General features: G+C 36.4%; 3 protein-coding genes and 1 pseudogene across 7 annotated transcripts; 2 read left to right on the forward strand and 2 right to left on the reverse strand.

Moving 5' to 3' along the window:
- Positions 1-642: 642 nt before the first annotated feature.
- Positions 643-21,008, forward strand: LOC104767436 (uncharacterized). Of its 2 annotated transcripts, none has more exons than XM_087502164.1 (7): positions 643-1,007; positions 1,128-1,210; positions 1,684-1,861; positions 1,955-2,136; positions 2,231-3,079; positions 3,179-3,256; positions 3,380-3,610. In XM_087502164.1, the coding sequence occupies exons 3-7, from the start codon at positions 1,693-1,695 to the stop codon at positions 3,431-3,433; spliced, it is 1,332 nt and encodes a 443-aa protein (XP_087358290.1). In that variant the 5' UTR covers positions 643-1,007; positions 1,128-1,210; positions 1,684-1,692; the 3' UTR covers positions 3,434-3,610. The 2 variants fall into 2 exon arrangements, with proteins under 2 accessions (XP_087358290.1, XP_087358291.1); XM_087502165.1 differs by lacking the exon at positions 3,380-3,610 and adding an exon at positions 20,783-21,008 and having other exon boundaries at positions 787-1,007.
- LOC147920163 (receptor-like protein 53 pseudogene) lies at positions 3,662-6,908 on the reverse strand (annotated as a pseudogene). Of its 2 annotated transcripts, XR_015591174.1 has the most exons (2): positions 6,261-6,905; positions 3,662-6,187 (listed from the first exon to the last, which is right to left on the reverse strand). The product of XR_015591174.1 is annotated as a receptor-like protein 53 pseudogene, transcript variant X2 (transcript). The 2 variants fall into 2 exon arrangements; XR_015591173.1 differs by having other exon boundaries at positions 3,662-6,908.
- LOC147920164 (uncharacterized protein At3g43530-like) lies at positions 14,176-18,969 on the reverse strand. Of its 2 annotated transcripts, XM_087502168.1 has the most exons (7): positions 17,218-18,969; positions 16,983-17,126; positions 16,446-16,597; positions 15,979-16,175; positions 15,452-15,665; positions 15,233-15,353; positions 14,176-15,151 (listed from the first exon to the last, which is right to left on the reverse strand). In XM_087502168.1, the coding sequence occupies exons 2-6, from the start codon at positions 17,014-17,016 to the stop codon at positions 15,330-15,332; spliced, it is 621 nt and encodes a 206-aa protein (XP_087358294.1). In that variant the 5' UTR covers positions 17,017-17,126; positions 17,218-18,969; the 3' UTR covers positions 14,176-15,151; positions 15,233-15,329. The 2 variants fall into 2 exon arrangements, with proteins under 2 accessions (XP_087358294.1, XP_087358293.1); XM_087502167.1 differs by lacking the exon at positions 16,983-17,126 and having other exon boundaries at positions 18,488-18,949.
- On the forward strand, positions 18,031-18,482 carry LOC147920165 (uncharacterized; the record flags this gene model as incomplete). The annotated part of the gene is given in 2 exon segments (XM_087503079.1): positions 18,031-18,427; positions 18,430-18,482. Coding segments are annotated over 2 exon segments (450 nt in total), but the record flags the coding sequence as incomplete, so codon positions are not given.
- Positions 21,009-21,961: the final 953 nt, after the last annotated feature.

Genomic DNA, 21,961 nt, shown 5'->3' on the forward strand with positions numbered 1-21,961 from the left:
GAAATATCCAAGTACAGTATATAATCAATCAAAACAAAACGTTGATTTAAGGAAAACAGATATTATTATATTTTTTAGATAGAAAAAGAGATATATAGATTTTGTTTGGCAGCAACATTTAACTCTTTATATTGAAAAACATTATCTATGAATCTTTTTGAATGGATTTTATTGGTTGGTAATCTAATTTTAAATGTATAAAAAACTATTCAGTTACAAACGATTAATATAATTGGGTTGATATACAAAGACGTCGGTTAAGAAGTTGTATTTGTATATTTTGAAAACCATAAATAATTTACATGTATACCATAAGAATAAAACTGCTAGTATAGTTCTCAGTTTGCTGCATTACCCATTGAGAAAAAAAAATCAAATTCAAATCAAAATTATGATCTTGCATGATTTAATTGTTTCAATTTTGATTTTGCTAAGCTTGCTCCTATTTCTAGATTAAAAAAAACAATTTCAAGTTCAGAATTAATTATTAGTAATATATATTTGGTCAAGAAGATCTTAAAACAAATATTTACTTTATTAAATAAAACACAGAGCATTGACGTGATGGCCGTGCAACTGCAACGTCTCTCTGCATCCTCCGATGATTAATATTACGGAAAAACCCCTATAACTTGCCATTTTGGTGTCAAAGCCCAAAAACCCAAAAGGGTAAAATCGTCTCATAATTATTTCTTTTTCGCGCTTCATCTTATTTTTTTTTCTTTTGTCTCCGGAAAAAATAAAAATTGCAGTGTGGTTTCTGCGGGTTTTTCAGTCTTAGTTAGTACCCCCCTTCTTCTTTTTAACTCTCTCTCTCTCTCTCTCCCTCACATCAGCCATTACCCAAATCGAAGAAACCCTAAGATTTTTTTTTTTTTTTTTCATTTCTCCGTTTCAGATTCGATTTCTCTGTTGATTTCTTCATCCCGATGCATCTTTGCAGTGGAATTTGAGTTTCTGAAAAAGATACCGTTCGCTTTTGTCTTCTTCGTCTCGAGATCGTTCAGGTACCGGAGATTTTAACTCGCTTTAGCAGATGTTTCTCTGGAGGTTTTTTTTTTTCTTTATTTGAAATTTAATCGAGAATTTTGCTCTGTTTGCTTTTTTTTTTTTTTTTTTTTTTCAAGGTCGGAAACCTTGAATCTCTCTTCGGTGAGTGAGATCGTATCCTTCAATCTCGAACTAGCTGTTCTCGTTTAAGCAATTTGAGGTATCAGTTTGTCTCAGCTTTCATAGATTTGTTTTTATTTCGTTGTTTCCGTTCAGATTGATGTTTCGTCTCTTCTAGAAATCTTCGATTTTGGTTTGTAACTGAGTGTTTGATGGGGAAGAACACTTGTGCGTATGAGATTTTGCATCTTCCTTTGGTTTCTGAAGTAGGAACTGATAGGGACGTTCAGTAATTGAGGATTCTCTCTGCTTAGGGTTTCGGAACTTAGTAGACAGGACAAATTTCACCATGGTTTCTTCCGTAGTCATGAAATTTTTAGGTTTAAGTGTAGTCAAACATTGTCTCAACATTGGCTTAGGGTATTTGGAAGTGAATACTTTAGAGAATATCTGCAATTTGTTTGATGATTTTGGAGACAGTTTTTGGGTTGATGTTTCACTTTACTTAACATCAGTCTTTGCTTTTGTTACGGTTTCGTTTTTTTGACATGTATGTATATTGGTTCTTTCTAGTGAGAAGCAATGGGTGCAGGGAGGAAGAAAGAGACCTATACATTGGCTTCGGATGGTCAATACATATCAGGATATGGACCTATGTGTGTCAGGAATCTTAAGAAGGGTGATCTTTGTGGGGTTATATTTGGATGCAAGTTCAGCACTATCAAAGAGTGCTATGCTAAGAATTTGTTTGGTTAGTTGGCTATTCAATACAATCTATTCAACCTTTGAGGCTTTCACTTTAGTAACGACCAGATTATTGAGAATGATGCTTGTTTGTGAACAGTTTTACCAGCCCCTCACATGGCTTGTATCAAGAACATTGATCCTGGTTTGACGCTGTTCCTGTTCAACTACAGTGACAGAACACTTCACGGCATCTTTGAAGCTGCTAGTGAAGGAAAACTTAACATTGATCCCAAAGCTTGGTCTCCAAATGGGACTGATCCAAGTCCATATCCTGCTCAGGTACCTTTACTTACTACAGAACGCTTCCTTTAACTGATTTACCCAAATGTCTTCTAAATTGAAATGTATCTCGTTCTGCAAATTTTTGGCACAGGTAAAGGTTCGAGTCCGAGTGCGGTGTGAGCCCTTGCCTGACGAAAAGTTCAGCCCAGTAATTTCGGAGAACTACAAGGATGAAAAGATGTTTTGGTTTGAACTAGACCGAGGTCAGACAAACAAGCTGCTCCGTTTGTTTTCACCATCACCATCTGTAAGGGCACCATCGACATCCAAAGATGCTGTACCACCACCCAGAAAGCCAATTCCCGCATCTTCTCTTGCACAGATAGGTGAGGCAGGAGCAACACGTGTTGATAAGTGGAGCAATCTGTTCAAACCTTCAGATGAACTTTCATCTCAACCATGTAAACATGGTGTTGAATCTTCGACATCTGCTTCTCAAGTTCTGTCTTTCCGCCAAGACAGTGAAGGTTTCAGAAACGCTTCAAAGGAAGGTGAAGATGTCAAAGTGAATCCTTATCATCATCAACAAAATCTCCATCCAACACAAAAGGGAACCTCTACTACAGCTAACAATAGAATAGGATCTAGCATTAGCAAGGAAGATCCTGCTGAGGATACACATTCAGTCATCGATTGGGATGCAGCATCTTCCTTTCAAGTCCATCTAGATGGACTGAACAAGATTTTGGAGGACCCTAAGGATAAGGATGGTCTCCAGAGCTTTGTGGGTAACATGGGAGCAGCTTCTTCATCGATGGTGCCTAATTCTTGGGAGGATGAGAAGATTTCCTGGGACTTTGAGGAAAGAAGTATAGCTAAATCTCCCTGTGGATCCTCATATGTTTCCGCCACTACAGGAGATGTGGTTGATGACATCGGACGTATGGATCATTTCAAGATGGAAACGGGATCCCCCACCTTCGTGGATATATTGACTGAGGTAAGTTTAGGTCATCCATTGTTCCCTGAACCATAAAAAACGAACAGTTTTGCTTATGACCGCTAATGAAACTACTATGAATACGTTTTTCTATGCTAGATATTGTCGGAAGTCAAGGAGTTGAAGCATACTCAGATGAAACAAGCTGAGAGGATGATTACTTTGGAGATGGAGCTGGTAAAATTAATTTGCAAAACTCACAAATTGATACTTCTATTCATTTGCAAAACTCACAAATTGATACTTCTATTCATTTGCTTCAAGTACAAAATCTCTTATCTTTTGTTTGGGTTCTTGCAGCTTGAATCACGAAGGGAGATACTTCGGCTAAAAGGGAGCAATGGAAGTTTTTAAGCACATGCATGGTAGGCTCAAATTAAGAATAAACTCTTGGAGTTTGTAATGCTTCTCTAGCTACTTCTTGTCTTTTGAACATATGTGAAGAAGAAAAAAAAAGGAATATGGAAATGATTTGACTCCCGAGTTTTTAAGTTACTCTAAAGGAATACTCTTTCCTCTTTTAATTGCTAATCCTTGACTTGGTATGCTTCAGTTTCAGTATGTATTGCTGAAAAATAGGTATATGATAATTTTTAACTCACTTCCATTGCTCTTCGACATAAAAAGGTTTGATTTTAACCCTTACATGAAACTTACATTGACATTAAACTAAAAGCTTTAAATCACTCCAAAGATTGTACATGCTCGCTCTTCTGGTTCACTTATTCACGAGCAAAATGCGCTAAGAAAGTTATTAACTAGACACTTGAGAAAGAAAGATCTTTGCCACTTTTGGTCAAGCACCTCAAGTTTCCATCCTTGTTGTATAATGGGGAGATTTGGAGAAGCAACTAGAGCTCTTAAAAGTTAGGGAACATTATTACCTCTCTCTAGTGAGTTGTGATGCTTCTGCCTTTACGATTGTTTCGGCCAAAAGGGTTCATGAACCACTCTGGTTTGTGAGAAACCGATATGTATCCAAACGTCAAACCAGATACAATACCAGGTACGAATCCTATTGCAGCTGCTATCCAACTAATCACCTCTTCGTCTTCTTCCTCTAATTCTGGTGTTTCATATTGTTGATGTGATGCTGGCGTGTGAATATCTCTGCAAACTTTGTCAAGAGAAGAGCCAAAAAGAAGTCCCATATTGTTCTCAAAAGAAGAGCAAGGCTGCGTTAGAAACTGAGTGCTCACTGGTACTAGGCCTGTAAGTTTGTTATGAGAGAAGTTCATGTACGCAAGGAAAGAGAGATCCCCTAGCTCTTGTGGAATTTCTCCTGAAAGCTTGTTTTGGGAAACGTCCAGCGAATCGAGAGCTTTCAGGTTCCCCATAGAGGAAGGGATGCAGCCAGTGAAAGCATTGTTTGACAAGTTGAGCACATGAAGCTCTTTCAATAAACCGATGGACTTTGGAATCTCTCCTTCGAATCTGTTTCCTGAAAAGTCGATTGCTGTGTAGATTTTTAAAATACGTACTAGCTCCATCTCTACACCTTTATTCATCAAAACCAATGAATCATAGTAATAGCGTGATCCCCCTCTCATGTACTTTTCGGAAGAGTGATCTTCGTCGGGCTTAAGTGATGACATAGCACTCCACTTCACAAAGTATTCCGAAGGCAAAGTTCCATCGAAGTGATTATGTGATATGTCGATGATTCGCAACTGAGGGAAGGAGGCTTGATGTATTGGTCCATGGAATGCATTGGAGCGAAGGACAAGAACTTGTAGCTTTTGTAGAGAACCTAACCAGAATGGAAACGTGTCGTTGATTTTGTTGCTTTCCACGTTCAAAACTTCAAGAGTAGAGAAACGGATCAAAGATCTTGGAAGCTTTCCCACAAGTTGGTTATGACCGACATCGAACGACCTTAGACTTTCAAATATATGCTCTGGAAGACCTCCATTAAGATTATTTTGACGAAGGTTTAAAACTGAAAGAGTATTATTGAGATTTACCAAACAATGAGGGATTGAACTGTTGAAGTTGTTTTCAGATAAATCAAGAGTGTCTAGAGAACGAAACTCGCATATGAAAGAAGGAATCTTGCCAGTGAAGTTGTTGTTGGAGCCAAGAAAGTAACTCACAAATGGTTTCCGGACAGAGGATAGTCCTTGTTTCTTCTTTGCTCTTTGGAAACCGTTGAAAGTGTTGTTGGAAAGATTCACGTACGTCAAGTTTGGTAGAGTCCATAACCAGGCAGGGACTTGACCTTCGATTTTGTTGTTGGAAATGTCTAGAAATCCCATTCCATGTAGGGTTCTTAGGAGCTCTGCTGGAAACTCGGTGATACCGCAGCCTGATAAGCTCAAAGAATCTATCTCTTGTGAAACGGGATTTGAAACTGAACTTTTGTTTGTTGTTGAAACATGGTTGCCTGAGAGATCTAACTGAGAGAGGCTTTTGGAATATGATAAGATATCATTCAAGTCAATCGTAGTGGTGGTGTTTAAATGTGAAAGGTATAGAGATCTGAGTGACTTGAGATGCGAGAAGATACTAAAGTCAACTGGGCGGCCTTGGGTGTCGAAATGAGAAAGGTCAAGATACGAGAGGTTGACAAATTTGGAAATGGATCTCGGGATTGGCCCTTTGAAGTTGTTGCTTCCAAGGGATAAAAATTGTAAGTTAGATGGTGAAGAAGATGTATTACCAAACTCAAGAGTGCCGTTGAGTTGGTTATCACTCAATATAATATATGTCAAAGAAGGAATGGTGAAGAGAGAAGAAGGGATAGTTCCTGTGAAAGCATTTTGACTTGCATGAAAGAAGTTCATCTTGTTGAGATTGCCAAAAGAAGATGGGATTTCACCAACGAGATTGTTTCCCCAAAGTTCGAGATGGGTGAGTTGAGAAAGGTTTCCAATTGAAGATGGGATTTTACCAACGAGATTGTTTTTCCAAAGGCTGAGATAGGTGAGTTGAGAAAGGTTTCCAATTGAAGATGGGATTTCACCAGAAAATTGATTAAAATGAAGGTAGAGAGAGGTGAGATGAGAAAGGTTTCCAATCCAAGATGGAATTCGACCACTGAGATTATTAAGCGAAAGTTGGAGAGAGGTAAGATGAAAAAGGTTTTCAATCGAAGATGGAATCCGACCACTAAAATTATTTCCCGAAAGGCCGAGAGTTGTAAGATGAGAAAGATTTTCAATCCAAGATGGAATCCGACCACTAAAATTATTTCCCGAAAGGCGGAGAGTTGTAAGATGAGAAAGATTTCCAATTGAAGATGGAATCTGACCCGAAAGTTGATTCATAGAAAGGTTGAGAGTGGTGAGATGAGGAAAGTTTCCAATCAAAGACGGGACTTGACCATAAAAATCATTAAATGAAAGGTCAAGAGTGGTTAGAAAAGGAAGGTTTTGAAGACTGCTATTGGAATGAAACCGGCCATGGAGAAAGCTGCAGCGAAGGTCTAGCCCAACCACTTCTCTGGACTTGGCATTGCACGTGATACCCTTCCAAGTACAGCAGTCGCTGTTATCCACCCATGACTCCATCCTCGGATGAGGTTCAATGCTATACTCCATACAATCAGGATTAGGCTTCCCAATATGAAACTCGTTTTTGAAAGCGAGAAGTGCATCCCTTTGTTCGGGACTACACAAATGCCTAGAAGGAGTGGCAAGCACGTCTTCAAAATGACTAATGAATAAGAAAATAAAACATAGAGGAATATGAATGATAATCGTTGAGCTCCCGAAACCTTTCATTTAAAATTAATGAAGAAAACTGGAGATTGTGATGGTAAATATAAAAAGGTTTCGTGCCCATATCTCTTTTATAAAACATATAATACTAATACATTCTACTCCACAAAGGTAATAAATCCAACACAGCTTGACTGACTCACATTATAAACTAGTCTTTCTACCAAATGTTCTTTCAGTTCAAAACGCAAAGACTTAAAAAAAAGTCTTTACGTTTGAATTACGTTTGAATAGTCGATTTCCACAAATTTTGTCTTACTTTTAATAACGTGCAGGAAACTTCAAAAAAAGTAAAAAGTGTTTGAATAGTCGATTTCCACAAATTTTGTCTTATTTTTAATAACGTACAAGAAACTTCAAAAAAAGTAAAAAGGGTTTGTCCAACCAAAAAAATTAAATCACCCAAAAAGAAATCAATTGAGTTTTTTTAACAATTCTACCACATTCAAAAATTAAACTCATTAGCTCTACCACATTTGATAACTCTTTTTTATGAAATATCATAAGTCCAACAAAAAAATACTAAAATAACCTTCATCTTTTCCTTCCTTTTATCAAACAAAAATAAAGTTTTTATTTTATTTTGTTTTGATGTCTTTTCTTTTCAATTTTCTCATCTCCTTCTTCTTCCACTACTTCTCTCTACATCTCTCAATACTTATCTCATCTTTTTCTTCTCATTTTTTTTTTCCATTAATTATCTCCACATCTCTCCAACTTCACAAAATCAAAACACAAAAAACTTATTTTTGTGTCTAATATTTCCAACTTTTCTTTCTAAATAATATCTCTATGTTTCTCTTTTTTCTCTTCGTCGATTCTTTCAGAAGCTCACCTTTGTTTTTTTTCATGGCATTCACTATTGCCACCATTAGGGCTATTAATTTGGTGGACAAATTAAACACACCAGATTGTCCACTGTTAATCTTGTGATGGACAAGTTATTTTACAAAGACAATAATTTATTTACTTGATAGACCAGTTTTACACTTGTCTAAAACCTTCACTTGTCCAATATTAATCATGTCATGTACTACATGATTCACAAAAAAAACTCGTAGACAACATACTTGACAAATGGACAAGTACTTTTAAGTTAATGGATAAGTTTGTACTTCTCAATTTGTCTATAGGACAAAACTTGTCCGCATGAATAATTTTGTCTACAGATTTATGCTACTCCACCCACCAGATCTCTAAACCAGAAAAACATATAGATATTTAATTTGCAAATTCTACGAAGCCTTTAAATAAATTAAATTTAATTTAATTTAATCTACAAAGTGTCCACTATGGGTCCTACTTCTCTGTCTAGTGGAAACAATTAATGCATATCTATGTTGTCAAAAAAATATATATCGACATAATTGATAACAACAGCTCACAACTTCAAGGGCTTTATTGTTATTTTAAGTAGCATTTGTAGTAGGAGAGAAAAAGAGTTTTAATATGTGGTAGAATTGAAAAGTTTATTAACAAATGTGGTACTTTTGGTTAAATTCCCAAATCAATTCAAGGAGAGATGACTTTGTTATTGGTTGTGTCATGTGTACTCCTCCTAGGTGATTGATGATCGACACAGTCTCAGCGTCAAGACTTTATCAATTTTGCGCAAAAGAAAAAAAAAACCCAGAAAAGGCTAAGGCCCAATAGTATAGGGGATAAAAATAAGACGCAGGCCCCTTGGTTGTTGTGACGTTTGGTTTGTTTTTTTGTCGTCAAACAAAAAAAGAATAAATAATAAATAAGTTCTCAATATTATATATAGTTCAAAATTTTATTATATTGATAAAATAAGAAAATAATTATTTTCAATAGTATAGATTATAATTTATATTTTTCTTGTTATAAATTATGCATAACAGATTGTTATATTTTTCCCCCAAAATATTAGGTTTTGTTCAAATATAGAATATAATCTTTAAAATAAGGCTTTTATCTCATTTATTAAGTTTCAATTAATTTTTAAATATATATATTTCTTAAAATATCTCTATTATTCTGTAATATAAATTTGATTTAAATTCAATTAAATTATTGCATCTCATCATGAGTAACAACTTGTTAATTTTTTCAAAATTTTGATCTTTTGTCAATCTATTTATTGAATTAAAATGTTTCCTTATGTGTTTGTAACTTTGTATGCTTTGTTTGTTGTCAACTATAAGGAGGATTTAATTGCTTTGCTTACCCGTATTAAGAGAGTGTTTTTTGTGTGGTGACGATTTAAACACGTGTCATCACCTGGGTTAAGTGCCATCCATGTCACACTACTACTCTCGTTAAAATATAATCTCTAGAAATATGTAGACAGACGGTTTAAAATCTAGAAAGCTGTTTTCTCTTCAACAAAAATTCTCAGTACTCTTCTTTACTCTTCTTTATTCTCATGCTTTTAATGACATAACAGTAATCCAGTTTTATCCTTACCAAAACTGATATTAAATCAAAAGAAAAAACCGAATTACAATTAAATTAAAATTTAAAATAGAAATAAATTAGGAATAAATTTGGCCAATTAGAAACGAGATATTCCCAATATTGGACCAATCACAAGCGAAATATTGGACCAATCACAGTCCATCCCCCTCACCCATCGTCTTCATCGGGCATCTCGACCCCATTGAAAGCGAAGCTTGCTCCTTTAAACCCAAGAACAACGTCCTTGTTCTTCTCTAACTCACATCGATTCGACATTAGTTTCAGACATGTGAGTTCTCCTTGGGTACTCATTCTCCTTCTTTATTAGTTTGCTTACATCCGCTTCTCTTAGATTTGATAGTCGTATTTGTATGTCAATTAATTAATTTAAATGGACTGAGAGGGTTGATTAAACCCTGATTCGTAGTGGATTTTAGGTATTGTGGTCACAAATTGTATAACTGGTGTATCTGTAAGAGTTGGTATAATTGGTACAACTGGGATTCTTAAATGTACAACTGTTATTTCATTTTTTCAGGAACAAACAATGAGCAACCTTTCTATCAACATATATTTTCATGATGGACATTACACAAAGACCGGAGAAAAATATCAATGGATTCCAAGAGAAGGTGGCCTGTATGGTATACCGTTTAGGACATCATCAGCAGAGGATATAATTTATTCGATGTTAGTGGATAATATTGGCCGAAAGATTGGGATAGATGAATCTATGAAGGAGCTAAAATTAAGTTACATTCCATTGGTCGTGGGTACTAAAACACCAACATATATTTGTGATGATGAAGATTTATATGTTTATCTAACCTCGATGGATCAACAACAATGTAGAAGTGTGTTGCATGTAGAAGTCATCAAAGATATGGAAACAGCTACACTACCGAAGCAAATTTCAAGATTAGAGAAAAGAAGTTCAGTTGGTGCGAATTATGATGAACTGATTTCAAGTGGTAGAGGCAAGGAATAGGCAGAACCGCGATGGCCTTTAGAGTCACAAGAACCTTTAGAGTCACAAGAACCTTTTGAGTGGCAAGAGCCATTGATGCTGCAAGAACCTTTGCAACTGCAAGAGCCTTTGCAACCGCAAGAGCCTTTGCAACTTGCAGAGCCTTTAGAACCGCAAGGGACTTTGGTGGTGGAAGAAAATGTTGTTATCCGAGATGTGGAGAGGGGTGTTGATAACAACAAGGACAATGATTTTGAAAACGACATTGATAATGGTATTTGTGAAGTTGGTAGTGTAAAGTTTTTAGAGCCATGGGAAGATGGTATTGGTCTGGAATTAGGTCAAGAATTTGAAAGCAAGCAAGCAGTGCAAGATTTAGTTGATAAAGCTTCACATCTTGGATGTTTTGGAGTAGCGATTGTTAACTCGGACAAGAAACGGTATATGGTAAGATGTCTTCAATCATTAGAAGGGTGTAAATAGTATTTACGAGTTACAAAGATTAAGAAGTCAACTCAGTTTTCAGTTAGAGTCTACAGACCAATGCATTCATGCTCTCGGAGTACTTCGAGTACAAGATTGAAAAGGAAAGGCACACCACGATTAGTTGCATCCGTTTTGCATGAAAATTATCCAGGTAAATTTGTTACTCCAGCTTCTAAGGAACTCATTTCTCTTGTCCAAGGAAAAGTTGGTGTTGATGTATCATACTCTACTGCATTTAGAGGGAAAAGACTAGTTGTTAGTGATGTTCGTGGTTGTCTAGAAGAGAGTTTCAAGATGGTATATTCATATTTGTACATGTTAAGGAAGGTGAATCATGGTACAAAAACTAGTGTGGTATTAGATGACCAAAAAAGTTCAAGTACCTTTTTGTTGCTTTGGGAGCTTGTATTGAAGGGTTTCAGGCCATGAGAAAAGTGATTATTGTGGATGTTACTTTCCTAAAGACCAAATATGGTGGTGTTCTAGTTTTTGCTACAACTCAAGATCCGGCTCATCACCATTATCCGATAGCCTTTGCTGTAATCGATGGTGAAAAAGAGGATAGTTGGACGTGGTTTTTCAACACCTTGAAAACCATCATACCGGATAATGAAGAGTTGGTATTTATTTCAGATAGAAATGTAAACCTGCTCAAGGCAGTGAGTGTGGTGTTCCCGAGGTGTGAACATGACCATTGTATCTACCATTTGTCGTAGAATGTGAAAAAAAAGTTGCAACCTGGCAGAGAGATGAAACTGCTGCAAAGTTTAGAGAAATTGCTGTTATTTATACAGTAGCCGAGTTCGAAGTACAATATCAAGATTTTAGGATGAGGTACCCTAAGGCAGCCACATAGCTTGATGAGTTTGCCGAAGTGAAAAAATGGGCAAAGTGTTACTTTCCTGGATTAAAGTACAACATTGACACCAGCAATTCCGTGGAGTCTATGAATGTTGTTTTTAAGGATGCAAGGAAGTATGCGTTGCTACCTATGATTGATGCAATTGTTAAAAAATTTGCAGAATGGTTTAACAAACATAGGAAAGAAGCTGCTGCTGGAACAAATGCACAGAAACTAGTTCCTTTTGTGGAGAACTTAATACATAAAAGATGTGAGGTTGCGTGCAAGCTACCAGTGACTGAGCTAAACACCTTCCAGTTAGAGTACAATGTTATTGGTCGCGATGGGAAGAATTATGTGGTAGACTTGAAAAAGAAGAGTTGCAGTTGCCGCTATTTTGACTTAGACAAGTACCCTTGTATCCATGCAATAACCACTGCCATGAATTTATTGAAACAAGAAGGTAGAACAACGGAGGTACGTGATTTATATGATTTGTGCGCCAAATATTACTTAGTAGAGTTCTGGATTTTGGGATATGTCAGGATGATTTATCTAGTGCCGCATAAGTCTGAGTGGACTGTTCCAAGTGACGAACAAGAGTTGTATGCATTACCTCCAAATTACAAAAAAAAAGAAAAGGAAGAACTCAAGAAAGAAGAAAACGTGCATCTGGAGAACGTCGCAGAAAGCATAAGTGAGTACCCGGAAGAAATTTAGGTCGTTGGTTTGAGAGGTCTGAGGGATGTAGCCAAGAACAAGGCGATACGAGTAGCCAAGGACAAGTCGATATGAGTAGCCAAGATGAGGGAGGTAGCGAAGAAGAATCAAGTTGGGAAGATGAAAGCGATTGTGTCGGTAGCCAAGATGAGGGAGGTAGCAAAGACGATGGTTTCGATAGCCAAGATGAGCATTAGTTTAAATATATTTGTAAAACTTGGTACAACTGATTTCATATTTATAGAACTATGTATGACTTTTCTTCCATTCAGTTTGTACAACTTAGACCAACTAATGGTACAACTACGATCATATTCATAAAAATCTTCATATTTAGGTGCTTTTTGTGTGAACTAGGTCAGAACAACTTTGTACAGCCAATAAAATCACATTGCTCAAAAATCTTTATACAACTTAGGACAACTAGTACAACTACGACCATATTCGTATTCACTAGATAATGTTAAAAATGGGTGATATATCTTCTTATTCACTAAGCTTATGTGTGAAATATGTGTGATTAATCTTCTAAAACAAACATAGTCAACTTTTTTTTATAGGATAATATTCATAAATTTCATTCTTGTACAACAAAGACCTTATACTTTTAAGATGAGTTTCTTCTTGCTATCTCCAATACATTACAAATAACATAAAACTGATGTTTTAATGTAAATTTTTTTTTGAGTACATTGAAAATGTAATCTAGATATATTTCACTTTTGGGTCCAACTAGAAATTACTTGGTTAATTCAAAGTATAACTGATTATACACGAAATTAACAAAATGTGTACAAGCAAGTACAACTTGAAAACTAGGAACAACTGAGTGTATTTTTGAGGCGCCACCTGGCAAACAACATCTCCTTTGCGTCGCCACCTGGCAGACAACATTGACGGGTCCTTGTTTGTTTGACCAAGATATTTTTTTATGATTTTTTTTTGAAAATTTTGTGACCCTACCCAAAAATTTCAGATTTCTCCCAAAAATTTTAGATTTCCCCCCAATACCCGGACCCTACCCAATTAAAACTTCGAAACCCACAAATCTCTCACATTAATTCCATTTATTCATTAGAAGACAAAAGAAGAGAGAGAGAGAGAGAGAGTGGAGAGATCAAGAGGCTGAAGATTTCAGATTTGGGGGTTTGAGAAGCAATTCGCAAGAGAAGATGAGTCATGTCTCTGCATCTTCGACTGGAACCTCTACCCGCGCAAGATTCAGAGTTCCAGGAATTCCAAAGTTGTGTTGGTGTGGTGAGAACGTAGTTGAAAAAACATCTAGGACGAATGGGAATCCTTTTCGACGCTACTTTTGGTGTGCTTATGCTGCAACAAAGAAGGTAATAGTTTCGGTTTTTTATGGACTTCTTGGTAATATTTATAATGTTTACAATTTTCAGCTGTAGCTTGAGAACGACGACCATGTGTTTAAGTGGGTAGATGAGGCGATGATAAACGAGATTGAACAATTGGATTTTCAAGTGGGTGTTCTTGAAGAAGAAGTTAGGTTGTTGAAGATGGAAAGGAACGGGAACCTCGAGAGGAAGGAAATTAACAAAACGATGGGTATGGTACTAGTTTATCTGGTTGTATTATCACGGTCGTGATTGGGAAATGGTGGGGTTGCTATTGACAATGTCCAACTACGGACAATCAAAGACAACTATATGTATTTTCCTAGTCAACTAAGTATGATGTTTACTAAATATTTTCTTCGGTCAATGATGTTTAAAATGTTTAATGATGTTTTCTAAGTATTTTCTTCAAATAATAATGTTTGCAAACTATTGTCCAACTACGTAAAACTAGGTTTTCCTTAACCAGTTGTACCAAATTTTTTCAAACAAACATAGTTATACAAAATAAAACACCAGTTGAACCAAGTTTTTCAAACTAACATAGATATCTAAAATAAAATAAACACAGCAGTTGTACCCAGTTTTTCAAACTAACATAGTTATACCAAAAAACCGAAGTTCTAACAACTTTTTCAAACTGACATAGTTTCACAACAAAACAACACACCAGTTGTACCGAGTTTTTCAAACAAACATAGTTATACAAAATGAAAACCCGAGTTCTACCCAGTTTTACAAACATACATCACATTTTCTTGGTAAACCCTCTCGTCATAACGGGACTCCTTCTCTTGCTTACATGCTGCACCTTTGTTGTAGCCTTCTCTCCATCGTCTTGACCCACCTCTTCTGTTCCTTTTTTCATCTTTCTCTTTCTTTTGTAAGTGTTCTTGCCTCACCCTCTTCACCCACCTCTTTTCCATTATAACCCACCACCTCCTTATTCGCCTCACAATCCAATAGTTGTACCACCACCTCATCCTCAGCAACCACTTCATCCTCAACAACCACTTCATCCTCAGCAACCCCTTCATCCTCACCCACATTTCCACAATCCGCTACATTCTTAGTAGCCTCGGCTACCTCTTCATCCAAACCCACATTCCCACAATCCGCTACATTCTCAACAACCTCTTTCAACTGTTTCACATTCTCTTCCACAATTTTTAATCTTGTATCCATAGAATCAAACTTCGCATTCACCTTCTCGAATCCACTATTCAACACTTTCATCAATCGGTTCTCTACCTCATCCAATCCATTATTCACCTTCTTCAGAGCCACCTTGGTTCGATCAACCTTCTTCGGACCTTGTTTCGTTTGACCAATATTTTCCTGAGCCAAATTACCTGCATCTGGATTAGCCTCAACTGCTCGGCTAGTAACATCTGCTTTATGCATATTTTCAAAACATATTATCTTCTTTTCCTTAACTAGACGCTTTGTCCAACCGTTTGCAATTGCATCATCCACATCGTTCCATCCAGAATCCTCATCCATGATTTTCTTCATAAGAACTTTCTCATCGGGAGATTGATACATGATACTCTGAATCTCCTGTAAAAGTAAAGAATCATTTTTAAATACAACCATAATGCATCAATAATTGTTTCGTAATGTAATTTATACAAATCTTACATTGGAAAACCTTTAAGATGACTTGGTTTGAACTTCCACTTACACATCCAAGGACACTCGGGATTTGCTTCTCGAACAATTTCTTGAAAATTGTTCTTCAGAGCTGGAATAGCTTCATACCCTAGAAGATATTCACAACAGAAATCAATCAAATATTAGTTATAAATTAGTTATAAATTGATCTACAATAAGAAAAAAAGCTAGAGATGAATACTTTACCTCTAAAAGAGTAACAAAACTAGGAAACACCTTTTGTGGACCCACAACTCCTCCACATGAGTGCATAATATGAAAAAGGTCTTTCATATTACCATCAAATGCAAATCTCCCCCACAGGAATGATTTACACAATTCTAAGTCACCTACGACTCGGTAAAAGAAACTCTCCACAGATGGTGCATCCTCTCCCGTTTTTTCCTTTCCTACTATGGCACTACATAAAAAATAGAGGACTGCCATTCTTAGACGGTCATCAGAAGATTTATTCATCGACAATAGCTTTGGCTCCAGCTCGTGAAACTGTATCATTGCCCCTGGACCAAAATGCTTCGCAACAAACACAATACTACCCAAACATTCATAGTTGGCTGGATATTTGTGACAATACAATCCAGACATGAGTGCCATTTCGATGAGAGAGTATCGGATTGGAACCCCGTTCACAATAAACCAACACTCCTTTTTCTTATCTAAGCATTTTGTTCGAAAAAAGCATCCACAGAGCCTTCATCTTATGGTTTGCATACCTAGGCATATGGAAGAAATGTTTGAACTGAGGATGCTCCGTAAACCATTTGAGCTCATCATCTGAAAGATGGCTCTGCAACAGTTTCAATGCTCTATGAATGTAGCACTTAGCTGATATCTTGAACGGTTTCATATATTCACTAGGTTCGAAGAACATGTCAAGTGGTTGTAAAGCTTCTGGTTTCTCATCCGAAACCTGCATTCAAAAACAAGTTATACTGAGTTATACTCAGTTCTACCTTTTACTTTCACAAATTTCTAATGTACAAAATTATCCTAGTTATAACAAATCCTAGTGGGTTGTACCTTTTACTTACTAAAATGTCTAAAGGGGTCCAAAATCATCCTAGTTATACCAAATCCTACTCAATTGTACCTTTAACTTTTAGAAATGTACAACATCAAAATCATTCGAGTTATACTGAATCCTTTACTAAGTAATTCACGTGTGGGTTCAGTTATATACCGTTGAATCTCCTCCAGTGATGGAAGCTCCTTCAGTATCAACTTCTGGATGAGATTCTTCTCCATCTTCATTAGCGATATCTGGTTCTGTAGATTTCGAATTTTCACTTAGGATTGCGTTTTGTTTTTCAGCCATTCCTCCTTTCCACAAACCTACAAACAAACATGAACAAAAATGATTACATTAATTTCCGATTCTACAAAACAATCGACATGAAATCTAAACACAATCGAAAATCTCGACCACAACAAAGAAAGGTAAGAAGAGAAGAATAAGATCCAAATACCCAAAGAAATCGCCAAAGAAATCGCCGGTTTCTATTCAAAAGAAGGATTTTTGATTCTATTGAAAAGAAGGATTTTGAAATCGCCGGTTTCTCTTGGGGTTTTCTCTTCGACAACTAAAAGCTTTAAAACATTCCAAAGATCGTACATGTATGTTCTTCGGGTTCACTTATTCACAAGCAAAATGCGCTAAGAAATTTATTAACTAGACACTTGAGAAAGAGATCGATCTTTGCTAGTTTTGGTGAGTCACCTGAAGTTTCCATCCTTGTTGAATAATGGTCCATTATTAATGGAGAAGCATTGAGAGCTCTTAAAACGTTTCAAACCGTAAATGCAGATAGAAATGATCTTGATTTCTCTCTCATGCCTCATTCTTGTTGTTATCATGGACACCCTGAAAGCACCAAAGGATTGTGTATTTGTGTATGAAAAATAGCAACCAGATAAAGCTTCCATGTTAAGTCTAAACATAGAGAGATCTTTACATTCTGAAAAGGCTGCGTACGAAACTGATTGCCTCATGGTACTAGAACTGCAAGCTGGTTATGAGAGGTTCCCCAACTCTTGTGGAATTTCTCCTGAAAGCTTGTTTTGGGAAACGTCCAAAGACTCGAGAGCTGTGAGGTTCCCTATAGATGAAGGGATGCGGCCAGTGAATGCGTTGTTTGACAAGTTGAGCACATGAAGCTCTTTCAATAGACCGATGGACTTTGGAATCTCTCCTTCAAATTTATTACCCGAAAAGTCGATTGCTGTGTAGATTTTAAGGATATGTACCAGCTCCAACTCTAGACCTTTATTCATCAAAACCATTGAATCTTGGTAATAGTTATTTCCCATATACTTTTTGTCATGGTCAATTTCATTTTTTCCAAGTGATGACATAGCACTCCACTTCACAAAGTACTCTGATGGTAAAGTTCCAGCGAAGTGATTATGTGATATGTCGATGATTCGCAACTGAGGGAAGGAGGCTTGATGTATTGGTCCATAAAATGCATTGGAGCGAAGGACAAGAACTTGTAGCTTTTGTAGAGAACCCAACCAGAACGGAAACATGTCGTTGATTCTGTTGCTTTCCACGTTCAAAACTTCAAAAGTAGAGAAACGGATGAAAGATCTTGGAAGCTTTCCCACAAGTTGGTTATGACCGACATTGAACGACCTTAGACTTTCAAATATATGCTCTGGAAGACATCCACTAAGATTATTTTGACGAAGGTTTAAAACTGAAAGAGTATTATTGAGATTTACCAAAATGAGAAAGGTCAAGTAACTGAAGGTTGACAAATTTGGAAATGGATCTCGGGATTGGCCCTTTGAAGTTGTTGCTTCCAAGGGATAAAGATTGTAGGTTAGATGGTGAAGAAATATTACCAAACTCAAGAGTGCCGTTGAGTTGGTTATCACTCAAAAAAATATCTATCAAAGAAGGAAGGGTGAAGAGACGAAAAGGGATAGTTCCAGTGAAATCATTGTGACTTGCGTCAAAAAATCTTAAGTTTGATAGTGAAGCAATATTAGGAGGAAGGGCGCCACTGAACTGATTGTTGGAGAGTGAGAAACCTGATGACAACCCTGTCAAGTTCAATATTACATTGGGAAAGTTGCCACTGAGCATATTCGAATGAACAAATAACAAGGCCAGGTGGTTTAGATTGCCAAAAGAAGATGGTATTTCACCAACGAGATTGTTTCCCGAAAGGTCAAGAGAGGTGAGATGAGTAAGGTTTCCAATGGAAGTAGGGATCTGACCTGAAAACTGATTACACGAAAGGTCAAGAGTGATTAGAAAAGGAAGGTTTTGAAGACTGCTACTGGAATGAAACTGGCTATGGAGGCCGCTGCCGCTAAGGTCTAGCTCGATCACATCTCCGGACTTGGCATCGCACGTGATACCCTTCCAACTACAACAGTCGCTATTGTTCCCCCATGACTCCGTCTTCCGATGACCAACACCATTACAATAACGATTGTTGCGATGAAACTTCCCAATATGAAACTCGTTTTTGAAAGCGAGAAGTGCATCGGTTTGTTCGGGACGACACAAAATATGCTGCCTAGTAGTAGGAGGAGCCGCAAGCACGTCTTCGAAATAACAAATGAATAAGAAAATAAAAGAGAGAGTGATATTAGGAATGATACTCGTCGACTTCCTGAAGCCTTTCATTTTTTCAATTTTCTTGAATTTAAAAAGAAATAATGAAGAAAAACAAGGAAAATGTGAGATGGTAAATAAATAACATTGGTTTCGTGCTCTCTTTTATATACATAATCATAATACACTCTACTCCACATATATAATAAATCCAACACTGCTTGACTGACCTCACATTCAGTCTGCTCACATTATAACTAGTCTTTCTAATAAATCCAAGTGTTCTTCACGTTTAAAATGCAAAGACTTAAAAGAGTCTTTACATTTGAATAATCACATTTTTTCTTACTTTTATTCAACGTAACAGAAAACTTCAAAAGACAAGTTGTTTGTTCCAACCAATTGTTCCATTATATATAATCTCAGGAGCTTGTGGGCAAAATTGGAATGTAGTTTGTGCTGGTTATGGAGAGAGTGACCCAACACCCAAATATGAAATGTTCATCGAAGAGGCAAGCCTCCGATGTTCATGAACTAGCCGATGAGTTGCAGATTCCATGTACTATTGATCGGAATCTCAATGGGTTTATACACCTTTGTTCCTTGATCTAAATCTCAATTTTTAATATAGATCATTAAATCGTTTCCATAAAAAAGATAAATCTTTAATAGATACTAGATAAATGATACTCCGTTTGCAGACCATTGAGATTTATGAAAACGATTATCTTTGACATCTGCAACTCATCGGCTACTTTTCAAAACACATTCCTTGATCGAAATCTTCTTGATGTTTGAATTAAGTTTGATTCCAAAAATTACATATGCAAATGTACGTGTTTTATGCATATATTATATATGTGCACTTTCGTTCTACTGTAAAATTTAATATAGTTGGAGATATATAGTTTAAGTCAGCAAGTTTGACGAGACAAAGATAACATAATTACAAACGAAGAGAAAGAAGCATACATAATCCTATACAAGCTGATTACGATCTCTTGATTCACGATGGGATATGTTGACATTTACCATTTAAAATCTGCCTTTACTCAGAAATAAAAGAAACATGTAAAGAACAAATATGAAACTAGCTAGTTGCAGCCAGGTAATGACTATCTCTGGTTTTTCTTTTATTTTTGAGAAATTGAAATTTCATTGTGTGGATATAGAGATGTGCATACGTGTGCCTATCTCGGGGGTAAGCAGGTGGAATATTTACATGAATTTAACTGAAACGTGATAAACAACGCAACGTCGTCTCTTGTCTTGATAATAATGACGTTTTGTTTTTTCTTCTCTGCACCAATAAAAGAGGATGAAGAAAACCTAAAAAGAAAAGGTGACAACGCCGTTAAAGCCATTATAATTCTCTGTTAATGATTTTTTTTTTGGTTTATTTTGTATTGATTTAAAATAAAGAGAGGTGAACAAAAGGGTTGAGCTTAGGGCTGAACCCAAGAATATTTGTTTCCGTTTGATTCCCAAAAATATTTGTTTTTTTGGAAAAAGTTAAAATCCTAATGAAAAGAAGAACGTGAAGAAAGCTTCAAGAAGAAATTTTTTATTTAGATTGATTATAAAAACGAACATCTGCTTGAGAAAGAAGAGATCCGACTCTAATCCTAAAATCATTTCAAGACGGAAATGGGATCCCCCACCTTCGTGGATATATTGACTGAGGTAAGTTTAGGTCATCCATTGTTCCCTGAACCATAAAAAACGAACAGATTTGCTTATGACACACTAATGGAACTACTGTGAATATGTTTTTCTATGCTAGATATTATGGGAAGTCAAGGAGTTGAAGCATAATCAGATGAAACAAGCTGAGAGGATGATTACTTTGGAGATGGAGCTGGTAAAAATACTTTGCAAAACTCACAAATTGATACTTCTATTACACTTGCTTCAAGTACAAAATCTCTTATCTTTTGTTTGGGTTCTTGCAGCTTGAATCAAGAAGGGAGATACTTCGGCTAAAAGGGAGCCATGGAAGTTTTTAAGCACATGCATGGTAACTTACCATTCGGCAAAATCTCTTATCTTTTGTTTGGGTTCTAGCTACTTCTTGTCTTTTGAACATATGTGAAGAAGAAAAAAAGGAATATGGAAACGATTTGACACCCGAGTTTGAAAGTTACTCTAAAGGAATACTCTTTCCTCTTTTATTGCTAATCCTTGACTTGGTATGCTTCAGTTTCAGTATGTCTTGCTGAAAAATAGGCATATATGGTAGTTTTTTTACTCACTTCCATTGCTCTTGGATATAAAAAGGTTTGATTTTAACTATTACATGAAACTTACATTGACATTAAACTAAAAGCTTTAAATCATTCCAAAGATTGTACATGTTCTTCTGGTTTACTTATTCACAAGCAAAATGCGCTACGAAATTTATTAAGTAGACACTTGAGAAAGAGAGAGATCTTTGCTAGTTTGGTGAGGCACCTGAAGTTTCCATCCTTGTTGAATAATGGAGAAGCAATGAGAGCTCTTAAACGTTATCAAACCATAAATGCAGATAGTATGAGCTTTCTCTCTCACGCCTCGTTCTTGTTGTTTTCTTGGACACCCTGACACCAAAGGATTGTGTATGTAAGATAGCAACCAGACAAAGCAGTCCAAACAGATAGATCTTTGCATCCTTAAAATTCAGCAGTTTAATTACCGACTGGGTGTAGTATACGAAAATTAAAGATCACATAGATATTTCACAAATTTCGATATCAGTTACGTACCTATTTTTTTAAAAACTATCCATCTAATTATTCTAATGCTTACTAACAAATTCATTTAGAAGTCAGAACAATACCTCTCTAGTGAGTTGGAGTGCTTCTCCTTCTACGATTATTTCGGCCGAAAGGATTCATGAACCGCTTTGGTTTGTAGGAAACCATTATGTATCCAATCGTCAAACCACAGAAAACACCAGGTATGAATCCTATTGCAGCTGCTATCCAACTAATCACCTCTTCGTCTTCTTCCGACGTTTCATATACTTTTGTGGCTGGCGTGTGAGCATCTCTACAAATTTCATCAAAAGAAAGGCCGAAAAGTCCCAGGTTTCCCTCGAAAGAAGAGCAACGCTGCGTCCGAAACTGAGTGCCCCCTGGTACTAGGCCTGAAAG

This window comes from Camelina sativa, chromosome 19 (genome assembly GCF_030686135.1).
Source record: "Camelina sativa cultivar CO46 ecotype springtype chromosome 19, ASM3068613v1".
Classification (NCBI taxonomy): domain Eukaryota; kingdom Viridiplantae; phylum Streptophyta; class Magnoliopsida; order Brassicales; family Brassicaceae; genus Camelina; species Camelina sativa.